At 45.6% G+C, this 19,546-nt stretch overlaps 1 protein-coding gene across 1 annotated transcript; it reads left to right on the forward strand.

The window, feature by feature from the left end:
* The first annotated feature begins 986 nt into the window (after positions 1–986).
* On the forward strand, positions 987–7,434 carry PNRC1 (proline rich nuclear receptor coactivator 1). The gene is made up of 2 exons (XM_069235481.1): positions 987–1,452; positions 6,255–7,434. The coding sequence occupies exons 1-2, from the start codon at positions 1,159–1,161 to the stop codon at positions 6,711–6,713; spliced, it is 753 nt and encodes a 250-aa protein (XP_069091582.1). The 5' UTR covers positions 987–1,158; the 3' UTR covers positions 6,714–7,434.
* The last annotated feature ends 12,112 nt before the right edge of the window (positions 7,435–19,546 follow it).

Below are 19,546 nucleotides of genomic sequence, written 5' to 3' on the forward strand. Positions count from 1 at the left end.
AACACTTCTTTAGGGGAGCTGGCAGCTTCTCCAATTCTGTCAGCATAGTAGGAGCTCTGAGCTATTTTTATCTCCTTCTGATACACTCTAATAGCTTTCCTGAAATCTTCATACGGAGGAATGTCATAAAATTAGGCTTAAGAAATGGCGAGTCTCGGGTCTAAATCGTGAGTTTTTGCATGTGCACCATTTGGATCTCCATGCTACCTTCCCTTGAATTAACCTCGGCCACTGGTAATTAGTCTTTCCTTTGTAGCCCACTATGCATCTCCAGACTGAGGCCAGTCACACAAAACCTGACTTGCCCCTGATATAAACGAAGCTGTGAAACCTCAAGGTCCTGGCTAGATCCCCTCGACAGGAACATAAACAACCGCAGACTGAATTTGATCGTTTTAGGTCTCTTCTGGGAAGTGCAGTTTGCACTGGGAGGCTTGCAGAATTGGGCCACGGACAGAAATGACTGGGGTGTGAAAAATTCAGGGACAAGATCCTCCAGCAGTGGCACAAGATAACACAGCAGGGGTACCGAGTCCAATATCACAGCATAGAATACGTTCCTGTGGGAGGATCCTATCTCATACTTCGCATGATTTATATATACAGCACAACTACCATTAATCTAAGATAGTGGCTTTATTTCACGATTAGTGCCATGGGAAATTGTGTATTCTCTCTTTGTATCCCCATTCATGTGTCACACCAAACAGCGCCCACTCGTTTGTTTACTTCTTTGTAGTCCTCGCATGCGCTCTAGAGGCACATGACTGGGTTGGAAAGAGGCCATGAAAGGCACTCAAGACAGAGCAGACAAATATACAATTCGCACGCGCTGCTGCAGCCACGTTGAAGTCAGGCAGGAAGTGAGATGTTGCAAGCTTGAACAAAGGAAAAAACTAATATTAAAGGATGACGTCTTGCCTGACCCAACGAAGACACATTATAGCCCCGCCCTTTCGCATCTGATGAGCATGCGCGAAGCAAGTAGGCGGAGCCTGTTCTGTTTGCCAACATTCCGCACAAAAGAGGCTGATCACGGCGGAAAAGACAGTAGTTCTGCCTCTCCGGGCTGGAGAATAACATCCCAGCTTTGCACCCTGATCCCTAAATCCGTCTCCTTTACCCTCCAGGACGCTGGATCTGTCCCGGCCACCGAACATGGCCACAGAGGAGGACCGACTCCCGCTGCGGCGGAACCGGGCGGATGTCGGCCCCGTTGCTAATAAGAAGTCCACGGCAGCGCTTAGGAGTCGTAGGTACCACCGCACCCCCGCCGGCGGTGAAAGGAGGGTTCGAGGTGCACCTGCGACGCGACACCGAGCCCGGCCGGCGAGGCGGACCAGCCAGGATCCTCAGAACCGCGTCCCTGAGAGGCCAGCCGGTGGCGCCCCCACCAAGAGCGGGGCGTCGGAGGAGCCCCGGGGCGCGCACTACAAGCAGCTCCGCAAGGAGGTGAGGGGTGCGTCATTGGCGGGTGCCTGAGGCCCAACTGAAGGCTGTGGTGACACACTGCGAGGACATTTTTGTTTTCGTGTGCTAGTGCTGCTACTGGAAGCTAATTCTGTGGTTACTGGTGTTAAAAGTACTGATGTCCAAACTAAACGTTGGCGAAAGTTAGATTGATTCGTGGTATAGAACTACTTGTATGGAATCTAACATGGTACTGCTACAGAAAAATGACACAATATTAGTGCCCGAACTAGCTCGAGAGGGGTTCTTGCGTGCGGAAGTGGAAGCACTGGTAACTAACCTTGAAAGGGCGTTGTGGATTGGAACTTAACGTTTTATTGGTTTTGTAAACCAAGTGGGCGGAGGGGATATTGTGTAAAGTGTATTCGGGGCAGCAGGCATTGTTGTGGGTGCTAAAATAGGGAGTGGTGTCTAAGCTAAACTTGGGAGTAGATGGCCACGCTGAGGCTGGGGTGGGTCACTGGTATCTAAACTTCCAGGCTGTTAATAACCTAGGTTAGGCTTGGTGTGGTTGGGTACTGTTAAACAGGCTGCTGGGATGGCTGGTAAATGTGGGCAGCTGTTGTGGTGGCTTTGACCCCGGACCTTCGTTTTACAGCCTCCTACGTAGTAACCCCAGTAAGTGTGTTGGGTAGTTGAGGTTGCTTTCAAGGGAAGCTGAATTGAGGATTCAAGTTTTCTTTTAATTTGTGTTCTTACAGATCTGTCTGGTTGTAGGTAGAACAGGGTTGTCGTTGCGACCTTGTGATAATTTTGGTTTTGTAGTTGAATGAAGGTCATCTAGCGAGTGTGTGAGGCTGTTCTGATGGTTCAAATATTCCTTTTGCTCCCTACAATTGTATTTGACATTTTTAGCGGCACTGCATCATTTTTTATTCCACTTCTGCTTCCAGCGGAAGGTTCTTCCCCTAGTTGTCTAGATGGGGGGAGGGCCAAGAATAACTAGCAGAAGGGGGTAAGAGTTTGAGTAACGCTGTTGGAGTAGACGTAGAGGGGCCGAATATATGGTGACGTGATGCAATAAACATCCATCAATAATAACAGAAAGTGTGAAGGGCACTTTTTTGTCTCACGAGTGCCCTGGTGTACAGTGGCATGGTGGGCGAGAATAGATTAAGTGGAATAGAGTTCCGAATGATATGCGATGGTTATGATTAATTAAATAATTTGATCAATCCCCTTGATGTTTCTTATCGGAACAGGCCTACATTAAATTACATTGCCCTTGGTATACGCCTGGAGCGTAATTTCCTCGCTGTTACAATAACTTTATTCCTGCCATCCCCACCCTGAAATATGCTCATTAGGCATCCAGACGAACATGCTCCTTTCGAAAGTCACTTCAGTTTCCCTGTCCTGCCAACGCCCCCCCACCCCTCCAACGCACTTAATGTTTAAGCCACCCTAGTCACCCAGTCGAGCCAGCGCCCTCCACACCCTGGAATCGCCTGATTTGTATAGTGCCCAGCTATCTTTTTGTATTCCTCCGCCTGCCTTTATTTTTACCACCGGGCACAGACTATATCATTCGAGCGGCAATAAACAAACCGACAACTGCCCATAGGACCCTCTCTATCAAAGAGGGCACGATACCCAAAGCAGACCAACTTAAAAGCACTCAAGGCGAGCACTAAAACCACTCTGCTTTTGAAGCGTCGTTGGCAGGAATTCAAAAACTTCACTACAAACGTGGGAGGGTGGAGTGGATCTGAACCTTGCAGAGTTCCTACCACCTGCAGTGGGTTCCGGTGATACTGAGGCTACTGTATGGTCACTGGACCTCTTGTCGACCACGCCCACATACTCCAGTGTAGCAGATTATATCTCTCGTCTCACTAAAGCCTTAACTACCCCCCCCCTCCCCCGCCCACCTCGGCCAAAAAAAGGGGTATCTGAAACTGGATAGAGCGTTTTCCTAAAGCCACAGTAGATGATTACTCTAAACTGCCACATAGGCGTATGCATCCCTTAAGTAAAGTGGAGTACTGCTTGTCTGGAGGTGGTGGGAGGAGATGCAGGGTAGTTGGTAGGGAGGTGTGGCGCTAGGAGCGGGCGGTGGGCCACAGGTTGTAAAGCAAGGTCGTACTAAGTGTATACTGAGCCGCGTACGTGCACGAGCAGGAAACTCGCAAGCAGCGCTTCGTGGCTCGCGATTCGTAAAACTTCCCATGTGCATTTGTGCCTGCATGCCTAGGCCCGAGCTAACTGGTGCTCAGCGATGAGGTATCCACCGTTGGGGTGAGCTGCTCTTGGAAGTCCCCTCCGGAAGGGGGCGGCGGCTGTCACCCCCCGGGGGGCGGGGGGGTTCCATCCCTACCCGAGAGAGGGGCGGGGTCTACAGTATTCGTTGCAGATTGGCTGCTCTTCCAGCCAATGATGGAGCGTAGTGACCCAGCAACGAGCTGTGTTCGCCCTGTACTCGAGAGCCACGCCTACCCACAGACGGAAATTGTCAATCAGACGCGCTGCGCCAAATGGACCTGTTTTTGTAGACTCCCAAAGGTCCCCATTATTTCTTCAAGGCATTCATTGTCCTTGACTCTGATAGCCAAAATCCCCCTGACATAGGCGGGACACTTGGCAGGATAAAATTCAACCAAGCTTTGTTGCAGATGAGGCGCTCGTCGAGAGGGTGGGGGTGTGTGTGGGGGGGGGGGGGGGGGGTAATGAAGCAGTCTGCTATTTATAGGCGAGGGAGTGCTGTATTTGGATGCTTGTAGTTTCCATCCAGAAACTGGAATTGTCGCGCGCCAAATGGTGCAGTTCTGCACATCGAGCCACATAGAACATAAGACGCTAAACTGCATTAAGAAGATGGCCGTGTCGTTCATTGTGTTTATGCCAGTTTTGTCTTGAGAGAGGAATACGAATCTGAAATGCAAAGTCATTATTTTGGCCTAAACCTAACGTTGAACGTAAACAGCATTTGAATTTTGTGGTTTGAGGGGAGCAAATATTTATGGGCCTCCAGGGTTCATTTTGCATTCCGATGCGCCATTAGTCCATCCGAGGGTTTTGGGGACAACGGGAAGCTATATAACTATTCTACATCCAGGCCTTGATTATTGAAGGGACGTGTACCTTTCCACTAGGCGGTCCAGGGGCACTAATTATTACTTTAACTCCAGTCTTGCATTATTTTGAGGGGGCGGGGGGGACTCCACAGTTAAAAGGGTGCCCGGGGTTGAAATGTTCTAGCGTTGCCAACAAGTCCTGAGGGCATCGGTGCAGGAAAAAACAAGGAATACTTTCCAATGCTCACTGAAGCAATGCCTTGTATTTCGTGAAATGAAACCGGTGTCATTCGTTTTAGCATTTCATGTTTCTAGTCTAACAAATCGGTCTCCATGTCAAACTGCATTCAGATTCCCCGGCTTATGTTTCCTAGTAAAGTGTGCCACCTCTATACTAAATATCAATGCGCACATACCAAATAAAATGAAGAAATATAGGAACTTAATAAACGCTGGATCATAGCATCTTTACAAACCTACCGATTGGCTGCCTTGTATCCTTTGACTGCTAATAGTTAAGAACAGATTTTTTTTTTTCCTTTTTCTTTTAGCACTCCACAACACTGCATGTGTTTTCTTGCTCTTATGTGCCAATCCCTCCTCCAGGTTAGCCCCTGCACTTGTGTCCTTCCACTTCTCCTATCCTTCTGTCGCTTCCCCATCCATTGGGAGTCAGAGCAAATGCTTTAATTTACTTTTTTGGGCGGTACCAGCACTGTCATTTGGTGTCGGGCCTTTCTATAATCCTAAAGCATATTTGCAGTATTTTGTACTCCTTCACTTCAATTACTCCGTGTTGCTTCATTCGCCCTTCAAGGCCATTAAATATATTTTCTACTTACTTATTTTTTGCGGAGCTAAACGTCTGCCCTTTAGTTCTGGGCTCCTCCGTGTTTGCAAAATAACATTTAGGTTTATTTGATGATCCAAGTGGCGCCTGCTGTCCGGGATCAGTAAATAAATTAAAAAAGGAAATAATGCAGCTGCCAATGTTGTGGCTTTTTTCCCATTGCTACAGAGCATGGATAATAATATTGGCAAGGCCAATGCACCAGCAACTTAATGCCTACTGGCTTTGCCAGTGCTTGGCCTGCTAGTGCTCGTCCTTTATTTGTATGTGGCGAAACACCGAAAGCAACACTTAGGCAACCTCTTTCGAAATAGTTGCAGTTCTACACAGATACGATATAACATTCGATTAAAGTGTTGAACGATGGAGCGTGAGAAGGGTATAAAGAAAAAAATAAGTTATTTATTTTCAACCCTCACTACGTATTCAAGATTATCAGTGAAACAACAAATAGGTTATGCTGTACACCCCCACCTCCCAAGTAGGACTTGTTAGCATTTTAAATGTGATGCAAGTCTGCGTGTTCTTCCTCCTGTTTTGTGAACTGGCTCTTAGAGTGGACTTTGAGCACACTGTTCGATAGCATGTAGAGGTGATTTTTTGATGCATAGCTTTGGCATACACAATAGGTTCGCACTAACAGCCGAGAGGCAAGGCTCATGAACTGTTAATAGATCTTTTTGACTGCCCTGGAAAAACTACTTTTTATGGTAGGAATTGTACAGGAAAAATATATTTATCACTCTTAATCTACGTTTCCATAAGGCAGGAAGCATTTTAAACCATTCATTTTAACAGTGGTCTGCTTTTGTGATTAAAGCGAATACAGATTTGTATGTTTCTTTGCAGTTAGTTTGTGGCAATTAATCTGAATTGATTGTAACTTGTCTTTATTTCTACCCCGCCCCTCCCCCCCACAGGTGTTAAAAAACAAGATGGGAAAATTGGAGAAGGTTACAGTTACAACATTAACACACGGCCAGCCTAACCAGAGCAGTCACAAGTGTGAACAACTGAACACAAACCGACAGAAAGGCAAAAGTAACCTTCCTACAGGCAAGACTGCATTTTCGAAAAGAAATGAAAATGACTCAATACAAGACTCTACATTTTACGATGCTCTTAAAAAACGAGAGAAGAAACCTCTGCACTGCGCTGACAATTTGAGTGAAATCCAATTGAAGAAAGTTAACTTTTTTTCTGAAATGGGTGAAAAGGGAATAAGTTACGCTGGCGCTAAATTCAGCGACCCACCATCTCCCAGTGTCCTTCCGAAGCCGCCCAGACATTGGGTGGGAACGACTCCTGTACATCATTCCGACCAGTGCAAGGAACTTATGGCTTTTCATTTAAAAACTCTCTTAAAAGTCCAGTCATGAGCTCTGTCCTGCACATACTTACTGTCGACTATTTTTTGAGACTCCATTAATTTCACCCTAGAAGCACTCAGAGCTCTTTGTTGAGAGGAGAAAATTATGAAAGACTGACACCATGCATCTGTGACCGAAAAGCCTTGTAATATATTTTTTTATGGTTGTATAAATAGTGTACACACTGTAATTTGTATATATATACCTGTTCATACTCTTTTCGTAAATTTTAGTTTTATTATGAAGTATGTATTTTGGACTGTCAAAAGGCAGCGTTTTGTATGGAACTGTGAAACTTCAATGTGCACAGCTACATGAAGTGACTTTTCTTTGCACAAGGCACCAAGTTACTTTCTAAGATTTCAATGTTGGTTAAGGTCTGCACAGCTGCTCCAAATGCACTACCGAGGATGGTTGTGCATCCTGCCACATGGCACTGAATTTGAGAATGAATGTAGGTTTTTTTTTTTTTGCTGCCTTATGTGGATCATAACAAATGAAGGAGCAATGAGCAACTTCGTAAACCTACTGTAACATCAACTTGACGTGGATGGTGTTGATTCCTCCAGTATTTGGAGGAGAAATTACACATTTCATTAGTTTTCCTTACTTGCAACATTTCACCAATGGATGTCGAAGAGAAAGAAGTAGTACAGACGGATTTCCCAAGTAATAAAATTGGCTACCACTAAATTAGAAAAAAAATAAATAAACAATTAGGCCTCCCCAACACGTGCATCTTCTCTCTTTTTTTGTTTGGAGCATAGTCCTCGAGATGAGTTGGGCAAAGAATGTAATGCTAATCATTTTTTGATAGATTTCAGTGTTTGCTGCTGTGGCCTTCTGGTTTTTAAAGTTTGTGTGTACTATTTGGAGTGCTTTCTTTGAGAAAAGAAGGAAGGAATGAATGCTGTGGAGACTGGTGGCTGAAGAATGGCCCACCTATCATTTGCTTGAGAGTGTTACTGGATGCATTTGCTAATTCTGGAAGGGGGGGGGGGCAGGCAAGTGTGATTGTACTGCCTTCTTCTGGTAACTGTTGCAGAGTCTTTAATTGATTGGTTATAGCAGAACAAGGTAACTAATGCTTTCTCTACCAGAGAGGTTGTCTGTGATTGGGCTAGAGGATCGTACCATTGACTGCTCTCAGACTGTCCTGCTTAGCCCGTTCGGTCATTTGTGAGGTGCCCAGTGCCTTCCCTAACCTTGTTTAGTTTTTGTTCTGATTTCCCCCTTAGCTACACTAATTTGATCCTCTGGCGTGAGTCTCTTTTCTTAGCCTGCTCATATAGTGCTTGGATGGGTGCAAATGCAGCCTTCACTTGCAGTTCAGGGCTGCATATGTGCTGTTGCTTCCTGAGAGGAGGGCAGATCCTTACACCTCAATTTATTGAATAGTGATGTTGTTTTGTGGTATGAATCTTTTCAGGATTCCCCTGTGCATTATTTTGCCATCTAGTGTTTGGGTTTGGCAGTGTCTATCCCGACTCCCTAACCACAGCTGTTGGTTATTTGGTGCTTATGTCATACCCACATGACGTTCAATGCATGCTTTCCAAGCCCCTCTGTGCAATTGCAATTTTTGTATTATTTTTTTTTCCTCCACTGTTGGGTTTGAAAGCAGGACACAGTACTCCATGGAGAATATTGAGGGGATGGAGTCCAAGAAAAACTGACAACAGACAACAGAGAATGGCCGTGTTTGCTGAAGAGTACTGAGGAAAAAAAAAAAAACATAGCTGAATCACAAGATTTTCACTGGGGCTTTGACCGGTTGGGTTAGGGAATGTACAGTCATAGTTGCTGGTGTTGAATTGGAAAACACCCCATTTTAGACATGCACAAGCTGCCACCACAAACATGTCCAAATGAACAAGCACAAAGTGTAACTTTTGTCTACACAAGGACTATAGTTTGAGGTGCAAGGCTTGTGAGTAATTTCTCCTGAGGACCCCTAAGCAGGGCTGGCTTTAGGGTGGTCCAAGAGGTGCTGACCTGAATTGGGGGTGGGGGGTAGCTGCTGTGTTTAGCAATAACTTAGAAACTTGCGATTTAAAAGCACCTGCTGACAAGTTCCTTGTGTGTCTGACCTTCAATAAGCAATTAATGCCAAGATACCTTTTGTGATTAATGTTCCTGCTAGGGAGAGAGATGGGAGTTGTGTCTAGCGGCAGCTTTGACTCGCCATAAAGTAGCATAAAGGGTTAATATACCTGCTGCGAAGAACAGAACTGTATTTTATGTGGATAGCTGAGCGTATTAGTAAAGCCAGCCTTTACTGACACTTTAAAACAAATTAATCTAAAAGGGGAGCAATGGAGAAACGATGGACACATTTACTGGGTGGTAGTGAGGGAATCCAAGTAGGTGGTCATGGGGTGGAGGAGGGGTGCCAAAAAAGACTGTTGCACAGAGTGTCATTAATGCTAAAGCCGGTCCTGACCTTAAGATTTCGGAGAGGCAGATGTAGGCATACTATGCCATGATGCAAGCACAGATCAGAGTACTCCCAGACCTGCCAAATAAAGTGAAAATTACACCACCTGAGAAGGGGATGGGGCATAGGAGAGGGCGTTGGCTCGTGTTGAGAAGCACATTAAGTGGCATTTGTGCCCCCCCATCCCTGCCCCAAACCCTCTCCTAAAAAAAAAAAAAATATGTTGTTGAGACTGTTGCCAATGTCCTAGGGTGTTTTGACACCCATTAATGAATGTTGGCAATTCAAAGCCTCTGAAAACGAGCTGAAAACCACTGTAAACAGTGGTTTTCAGCTTATTTTCCCTGCCAACCTGTGATATCAGCTCTTCAGTGGGTGACTGCCTGAAGGGAGACGATATCATGTGTCACACGGTGGCATCATGTGAGTTGGCAGGTCTGTACTCCCGTAAGATGACTCGAGTTTTGAGCCATGAAGAGATACCCCAGGAGGCAGAGAGAGAAGCCTATGTCAAGGAAACACTGAAGGACACAGCACTGTGCCCCAGGGCCGCTCCGAGACAGAGCCAAAACACTTCAAATTGAAGTCCGTGCAAATACCCTTGCCACTAAAACAACTGTCAGCTGAAAAGAAACAACACAAATGAGCTCCAGGGGTTGAAGTACAAAGACAGCGCATGGGACAAGCCTTCGAAAGCCGAATTGACTGAAATGGGATCAGAACAGTAGGGTAAGGGGTTGAAGGGCAAACAACTCTACAGGAAAAGTCATTTGACGCACTATGCAAAATAAAGAATGCTTTACATTGGAGACAGGTTGACTCTAAGCCAAAACGGTGGCTTTACTAACGAAGAAGGAGTTCAACTCCCTTACAAGCCTCAAGACCCCTTTGAGGCACAAGAAAGCAAAGTGCAGGACTTCGGCCTAGAACTACCCACTACTCCAGTACCCGAAGAAGAGCAAGAACTTGTCTAAGTGGAAAATGAACAGTCCAATCAGATGCTACAGTCTAAAAGCACTGTTGAAGAGGGTTGGGAGACAGTTACACGGGTGCATTTAGAGGAGAAGCAGTCATGCTTCCTACTGGGGGCCTTAATCCCTATTCAAAAAAGGAATCTACTTGCCTATGTTACCTAGTGATAGCTGGATCAAGGGAAAGAAGCTTTTAAAGAACCCGTGTTGGGAAAAATATATATTCACATGTATGTACCTCTAGATATGGTCCAACGTCTCCGGGTCTTACCAAGAACTAAGGACTTTACATTTCCTTTGGAAGTTGTGTCTGTGTTGGGAGATGGAGAAGAATGGTGTTGGACGTTGTGTATGCTCAGAAATGACAGGACTGCAGTTTTTGACAAGCTTGAAGGGAATATGGCTTTACAGCTGACAAAAAACAAGGTCCTAGAACAAGTGAACTCAGAGGTTTGGGCAAAACACAAAAATGAGGCAGGATTGTTAAAAACATGCCCTCCCCATAAAGTGACGCTTAAGGAAAATGCAGAACTACCTTATGTGCGTCAGTACAGACTGTCACCTCAGGCAGATGAGGGAATAAAACCTGTGATTGAGTCTCTTTTACAACGGTATCATTAAGAAGACCACTAGCCCCTGTAACAGTCCAATAATTCCGTTGCCCAAGGGCAACACTGGGCTGTATAGATTCATACAGGATTTACGCCAGATAAACAACATTGTGGTTCCCTTAGCACCTGTTGTGCCTGACACCAATACTATATTATCTTCTATAGCGGCAGAAGCAGAGTTCTTCTCAGTTATAGATCTCTCAAGTGTGTTTTTTAGTATTAGAGTCCATCCAGAGAGTGAGTACCTCTTTGCCTTCACAATAAAAGATACCCAGTACACTTTCACAAGACTGGCCCAAGGCTTCACAGAGAGTCCCACGGTCTATGCACAGGCAGTAAAGAGAGACCTGGACAGCCTACACCTGGAAGGCAACAGTGTCATCTTGCAGTACGCTGATGATCTCCTTGTGGCATCCCCATCACTAGAGGCTTGTGAAAAAGACACTGTAGCTCTGCTGAACCACCTCCAGGAGAGAGGACACAAAGCCTCATTGTCAAAATTTCAGTGCTGCCAAAAAGAGGTGACTTACCTTGGTTATGTGGTATCCAAAGGTACGCGCTGCATATCACCTGGCAGAATAAAAATGATTCAAAGCATGCAGCCACCGTCCACCAAGAAAGGAATGATGTCCTTCCTGGGGATAATGAACTACTGCCGGCAGTGGATCCCTGAGTACAGATCCTATGATGCATTCTTGAGGAAATGCACACTACAGGATGCACCCAACAACTTTGTATGGATTAATGAACTTGCAGAATGTTTCAAGAAACTGAAAGGGACATTGTGTACTGCGCCAGCATTGGGACTCCCAGATTACAAACTACCCTTCCATCTCTGTGTGTCAGAGCAAGACGGAATTGCAAATGGTGTACTGACACAGCAGCATGGCTCTGGAAAAAGACCTGTGGCGTATTACTTTGTGACTTTGCCTTCGGCAGTGACTGGGCATCCAGCCTGTTTGAGAACAGTGGCGGCAGCCTCTGTGATGGTAGAGAGGTCGGCTCCCATTGTGATGGACTACCCTTGTATTGTTTATGTGCCACATTCGGTAAAGTTGTTGTTGTCATCAGCAGCAACACAGCATTTTTCGGCAGCCAAGCGCACGGGTTATGAGGTCACGTTGTTGTCTAACACTACTATTACCATTAAAAAATGCCCCCCTGTTAATTTGGCAACATTATTACCTGCCATAGGTGATTCTGATGAGACCCCTGACCATGATTGTGTTGAGGTTGTAGAAACATGCACCACACCCAGACCAGATTTACAACAGACACCTTTAGAAAAGGCAGACTATGAGTGGTACACTGATGGTTCCTCCAGTAGACTAACAGACACCGATTACAGAGCAGGGTATGCGATAACAACAGTAGACACCATAATTGAAAGTGCAGCTCTGCCCCCTGGCACATCTGCCCAGCAAGCTGAGCTGTATGCTGTAACAAGAGCATGCATCCTAGCCGACGGGAAAAGTGTTAACATTTATACTGACTCACATTATGCCTTTGGAGTTGTCCACGATTTTGGCCAGCTGTGGCAGTATCGTGGTTTCATAACAGCAGCAGGGCGCCCCATCCAAAATGGCCTTTTAGTAAAGAACTTGTTAAAAGCACTACTACTACCCAACAGCATAGCAGTCATAAAATGCGAGGCACATACAGGGGCTAACACCAAGATAGCCAGAGGAAACGCCAAGGCTGACACAGCAGCAAGAGAAAGCATGTTACAGCCAATACAAATGGTGCCCCTAATGGCAAAAAGCATTAAAAAAATTCAGCTTATTCAGAGACAGCTGTTACTAGCTGATGTAAAGGAAGCACAATGGTCTGCAGCACTAGCTGAGGAAAGAGTGTGGAGTGATGCTGGGTGTTTGCAAAATGATGAGGGATTATGGGTCCACCAGGATGGGAGACCTGTGGCTCCACGTAGTATGTTCCTTCCCCTTGCAAGGCTTGCTCATGGACCCACTCACATGGCACAAGGGGGGATGAATGAGCTAATTAGACAGGAATGGTTTGCACCAGGGATAACAGCCTTCACTGTACAATTCTGTTCCCAATGTCTTGTCTGTGCCCAGCATACTAAAGGCCGGTCCCCTGCTACACATGATCACTTACCAGTACCACAGGGGCTGTTTACCAATGTCCAAATAGACTTTGCCTATATGCCCCCAGTGAATGGATTCAAATATTTGCTGGTGTGTGTGGATCAATTTTCAAAATGGGTGGAGGCGTTTCCCACAAGGAAGAATGATGCGGCAACTGTGGTGCGATGCTTGATGAAAGATATCATACCCCGATTTCTAGCCTCCAGAATAGGTGTATGTATATCTCTTTGATACCTATGAGCAAAACTCCCCAAGTTTAATGGCTCATGCGCTGCAATATGCGGTACAACTGAAATGTTTGGTGTTAGATAAGAAATAGCATACATGCCTTCCCAGTGCCGCGGAAGCACCTTGTAAGCCTTAGTTCCACAAATGAAATACATACTGCCCTGTAACTGAGTGTCCAATGTGTGATATTTACTGAGAGGAAGGCCTACCCCGTCAGGGAAAGAGTTCTGAAATTGGTCACACCATTTATAATCAATCCATGCAGAGTTTATAAAAGTAACATTTGCCCACAGCGCCATGTAAGAGCAGCGAGCTGACCATAAAGGATATTCTAATATTTTAGAAATCACACTTGGTGCCCTAGTATAATAATTTTCTTGTTCAATTAGTGGATCATATAGAAGACCATCAGGTGTTATCAACAGTGTTTCTCCAAGAATAGTGATGTTCCAGTAATGTAAAGTGTAGGTAACTTTCTTTCCTTGTCTCTTAGTTGTCCAGATCCTACTTATTAACTGTCTGTCCTTTAAATTCCAATTACCCGTGGTATCATCAAATTCTAATATGTTAGGACACTTGCTACTTGCGAGGTATCCTAAGTATCGGGAAGCTGGGTTACATCCTGAAACTTGATGCTTTATACATACAGGAAAAGCACTGTCCTCTGCATTGTTCTCTCTCATAGGTGACACTGGGTATTCAGCTTGAATATTGGGCAGTATGGTACAACGTGGGTACCATCCAATCCTTCCTTCTCCACAGTCCCAAGTTACATTTGGTATAAGGCATCATTTTCCTTGTGCATAATTCTGTATAAGCACAGGTGTCCCATGTAAGCCAATGGGGTCATTGGGGTTTCTGGATAATTCTCTACACATCCAGCAGTTTTCAAGACCTAAGACTTGGGCTACTTTCTCATGTACCGCAATGAGGGGATGGTCAGGTGTTTGTCTAAATACTGTTAGTACATACAAAATGAAGGTACTAAAAAATATTATTTGTACTATGCAATGCATTTTTTTCCAAAAGTTATAGAAATAGATATGGTCTGTTCAGTAAGGCAATGGCACGCAGTGTGCTGTCCTCGTCTTCCCCTACTAGTCTGCAGTAGTCTTGTTCAAGGGCGGTTTCACGGACCTGCCCTGTGGTGTCCTCTTCAGTCTATTTTTCTGCAGGTGTGACTATCACCTTTCTTCGAGACTACGTTGTGTGCTTCACTCAACTGCTTCAGTTGGTGTCACCTGACACTTGATGACAGACCCTCAGCATGGCTCTTGGGAACGGTCTGGTCTGTCTCCCCTTTTTCTGGTATGCTGCGCTGCTCCACGGGTTGCATGTGCTCATCCGTTGCAGGCACGTCGGTCTTTGTTGTTGATGGTGCGGATCTGCACCTAGTGCCGTGAATCCACTCAGGACGTCCCTGTACCTTCACTGCCGTCCGCGTCACCAGGAGCACAAGGTGTGGTCCAGTCCACCTAGAACTAAGAGAAACATCTTTTATTTTTCTCACCATGACTATGTCTCCAGCTTTAAAAGGATGTGTGAGCTCTGAGGATGGATGGGGCAAGGCTTCCTTCACCTGGAGATGGTGATGCCTCAAGACTGATGACAATTTTATAGCATAGTCAGAAATGTTTTCATTTGTCCACAGCAGTGCTGCTTGAGATGCTGGGAGAGGCAACGTCAACCCCACAGACACAGGCCTCCCCTTCAGTACCTCATGGGGGGACAAAAGGGTTGTCCTAGATGGAGTTGCCATACACCTATTCTGGAGGCTAGACAAGGTCTATTTTTTGAGCTAATGCGTATATTAATCCCTGGATATGGCGTATATGATTTGGAATTGGCCCTTGTTAACATGTCTGCTGAGCTAGCCATAGCATTCAATGCAACAAGAGATGCACTTCAAGAGTTGCAGGTGGAAATTAATTCAGTGGCTGCCATGACTATCCAACATAGAATTGCCCTTGACCTCCTGACACTACAACAAGGAGGACTGTGCGTTTTGTTGAATTCCTCTTGCTGTTATTTTTTAAATGAAAGTGGAAACATAGCAAGGGATGTCACCCAAATTAAAAAAGCAGTTAGAATATTTCATGGAGCAGAGAAAATGTCTGATTCTGATGATTGGTCCTGGCTTTGGTCATGGTTACCAACAGGATGGCTGAAGAGCTTAGTTCTAGCGCTATTCGGTATCTTTATAACAATAGTGGTACTTTTGTGTTGCCTCCAGTGCTGTTGCTCCATGCTCCAGCAGTTCTGTAGTAAGAACATCTATTCATTTTCTGCAGTTAAAGTCCTACAGAGCAGGAGATAGCCCTCAGATATCTTACAATACAACAAGATGTAGAGGAAGCACACAAAGAAATGTTTGATTTAACCACTTCGCTGCCAGGCCTTTTCCCCCTCCTGTGCCAGGCCTTTTTTTGCCTATTTGGGGCAGTTCGCGCTTAGGCCCTCATAACTTTTTGTCCACATAAGCTAACCAAGCCAAATTTGCGTCCTTTTTTTCCAACATCCTAGCGATTCTAAAGGTACCCAGACTTTGTGGGTTCCCCTGAAGGAGGCCAAGAAATTGGCCAAAATACAGTGAAAATTTCGTTTTTTTCAAAAAAATTGGAAAAAGGGGCTGCAGAAGAAGGCTTGTGGTTTTTCCCCTGAAAATGGCATCAACAAAGGATTTGCGGTGCTAAACTCAGCAGCTTCCCAGCTTTCAGGAACAGGCAGACTTGAATCCGAAAACCCAATTTTTCAACACAATTTTGGCATTTTACTGGGGCATACCCCATTTGTGCAATTTTTTGTGCTTTCAGCCTCCTTCCAGTCAGTGACCGGAATGGTCATGAAACCAATGCTGGATCCCAGAAACCTAAACATTTCTGAAAAGTAGACAAAATTCTGAATTCAGCAAGGGGTCATTTGTGTAGATCCTACAAGGGTTTCCTACAGAAAATAACAGCTGAAAAAGAAAAATATTGAAATTGAGGTGAAAAAAACATCAATTTTTCTCTACTTTTTACTCTGTAACTTTTCCCTGCAATGTCAGATTATCGAAAGCAATATACCGTTACGTCTGCTGGACTCCTCTGGTTGCGGGGATATATAGGGTTTGTAGGTTCATCAAGAACCCGAGGAACCCAGAGCCAATAAATGAGCTGCACCCTGCAGTGCGTTTTCATTCTATACCGGGTATACAGTAATTCATTTGCTGAAATATAAGGAGTAAAAAATAGCTATCAAGAAAACCTTTGCATTTCCAAAAAGGGCACAAGATAAGGTGTTGAGGAGCAGTGGTTATTTGCACATCTCTGAATTCCGGGGTGACCATAGTAGCACGTGAATTACATGGAATTTCTCAAATAGATGTCTTTTTTACACACACCCCTATATTTGGAAGGAATAAATGTAGAGAAAGACAAGGGGCAATAACACTTGTTTTGCTATTCTATGTTCCCCCAAGTCTCCCGATAAAAATGATACCTCACTTGTTTGGGTAGGCCTAGCGCCCGCGACAGGATATGCCCCAAAACACAACGTGGACACATCACAGAAAACAGAGCTGTTTTTAGCAAAGTGACTACCTGTAGATTTTGGCCTCTAGCTCAGCCGCCACCTAGGGAAACCTACCAAACCTGTGCATTTCTGACAACTAGAGACCTAGGGGAATCCAAGGAGGGGTGACTTGTGTGGCTCGGACCAGGTTCTGTTACCCAGAATCCTTTGCAAACCTCAAAATTTGGCTAAAAAAACACATGTTCCTCACATTTCTGTGGCAGAAAGTTCTGGAATCTGAGAGGAGCGACAAATTTCCTTCCACCCAGCATTCCCCCACGTCTCCCGATAAAAATGATACCTCACTTGTGTGGGTAGGCCTAGCGCCCGCGACAGGATATGCCCCAAAACACAACCTGGACACATCACAGAAAACAGAGCTGTTTTTAGCATAGTGACTACCTGTAGATTTTGGCCTCTAGCTCAGCCGCCACCTAGGGAAACCTACCAAACCTGTGCATTTCTGAAAACTAGAGACCTAGGGGAATCCAAGGAGGGGTGACTTGTGTGGCTCGGACCAGGTTCGGTTACCCAGAATCCTTTGCAAACCTCAAAATGTGGCTAAAAAAACACATGTTCCTCACATTTCTGTGGCAGAAAGTTCTGGAATCTGAGAGGAGCCACAAATTTCCTTCCACCTAGCGTTCCCCCACGTATCCCGATAAAAATGATACCTCACTTGTGTGGGTAGGCCTAGCGCCCGCGACAGGATATGCCCCAAAACACAACGTGGACATATCACAGAAAACAGAGCTGTTTTTAGCAAAGTGACTACCTGTAGATTTTGGCCTCTAGCTCAGCCGCCACCTAGGGAAACCTACCAAACCTGTGCATTTCTGAAAACTAGAGACCTAGGGGGATCCAAGGAGGGGTGACTTGCGGGGCTCGGACCAGGTTCTGTTACCCAGAATCCTTTGCAAACCTCAAAATTTGGCTAAAAAAACACATGTTCCTCACATTTCTGTGGCAGAAAGTTCTGGAATCTGAGAGGAGCCACAAATTTCCTTCCACCCAGCGTTCCCCCACGTCTCCCGATAAAAATGATACCTCACTTGTGTGGGTAGGCCTAGCGCCCGCGACAGGGTATGCCCCAAAACACAACGTGGACATATCACAGAAAACAGAGCTGTTTTTAGCAAAGTGACTACCTGTAGATTTTGGCCTCTAGCTCAGCCGCCACCTAGGGAAACCTACCAAACCTATGCATTTCTGAAAACTAGAGACCTAGGGGAATCCAAGGAGGGGTGACTTGTGTGGCTCGGACGAGGTTCTGTTACCCAGAATCCTTTGCAAACCTCAAAATTTGGCTAAAAAAACACATGTTCCTCACATTTCTGTGGCAGAAGTTCTGGAATCTGAGAGGAGCTACAAATTTCCTTCCACCCAGTGTTCCCCCAAGTCTCCCGATAAAAATGATACCTCACTTGCGTGGGTAGGCCTAGCGCCGGCGACAGGAAACACCCCAAAGCGCAACGTGGACACATCCTAAATTTTGGAAAAAAACAGAGGTGTTTTTTGCGAAGTGCCTACCTGTAGATTTTGGCCTCTAGCTCAGCCGGCACCTAGGGAAACCTACCAAACCTGTGCATTTCTGAAAACTAGAGACCTAGGGGAATCCAAGGAGGGGTGACTTGCGGGGCTCGGACCAGGTTCTGTTACCCAGAATCCTTTGCAAACCTCAAAATTTGGCTAAAAAAACACATGTTCCTCACATTTCTGTGGCAGAAAGTTCTGGAATCTGAGAGGAGCTACAAATTTCCTTCCACCCAGCGTTCCCCCACGTCTCCCGATAAAAATGATACCTCACTTGTGTGGGTAGGCCTAGCGCCCGCGACAGGATATGCCCCAAAACACAACGTGGACATATCACAGAAAACAGAGCTGTTTTTAGCAAAGTGACTACCTGTAGATTTTGGCCTCTAGCTCAGCCGCCACCTAGGGAAACCTACCAAACCTGTGCATTTCTGAAAACTAGAGACCTAGGGGAATCCAAGGAGGGGTGACTTGTGTGGCTCGGACGAGGTTCTGTTACCCAGAATCCTTTGCAAACCTCAAAATTTGGCTAAAAAAACACATGTTCCTCACATTTCTGTGGCAGAAAGTTCTGGAATCTGAGAGGAGCGACAAATTTCCTTCCACCCAGCATTCCCCCACGTCTCCCGATAAAAATGATACCTCACTTGTGTGGGTAGGCCTAGCGCCCGCGACAGGATATGCCCCAAAACACAACCTGGACACATCACAGAAAACAGAGCTGTTTTTAGCATAGTGACTACCTGTAGATTTTGGCCTCTAGCTCAGCCGCCACCTAGGGAAACCTACCAAACCTGTGCATTTCTGAAAACTAGAGACCTAGGGGAATCCAAGGAGGGGTGCCTTGTGTGGCTCGGACCAGGTTCGGTTACCCAGAATCCTTTGCAAACCTCAAAATTTGGCTAAAAAAACACATGTTCCTCACATTTCTGTGGCAGAAAGTTCTGGAATCTGAGAGGAGCCACAAATTTCCTTCCACCTAGCGTTCCCCCACGTATCCCGATAAAAATGATACCTCACTTGTGTGGGTAGGCCTAGCGCCCGCGACAGGATATGCCCCAAAACACAACGTGGACATATCACAGAAAACAGAGCTGTTTTTAGCAAAGTGACTACCTGTAGATTTTGGCCTCTAGCTCAGCCGCCACCTAGGGAAACCTACCAAACCTGTGCATTTCTGAAAACTAGAGACCTAGGGGGATCCAAGGAGGGGTGACTTGCGGGGCTCGGACCAGGTTCTGTTACCCAGAATCCTTTGCAAACCTCAAAATTTGGCTAAAAAAACACATGTCCCTCACATTTCTGTGGCAGAAAGTTCTGGAATCTGAGAGGAGCCACAAATTTCCTTCCACCCAGCGTTCCCCCACGTCTCCCGATAAAAATGATACCTCACTTGTGTGGG

Source organism: Pleurodeles waltl, chromosome 5, assembly GCF_031143425.1.
Source record: "Pleurodeles waltl isolate 20211129_DDA chromosome 5, aPleWal1.hap1.20221129, whole genome shotgun sequence".
Classification (NCBI taxonomy): domain Eukaryota; kingdom Metazoa; phylum Chordata; class Amphibia; order Caudata; family Salamandridae; genus Pleurodeles; species Pleurodeles waltl.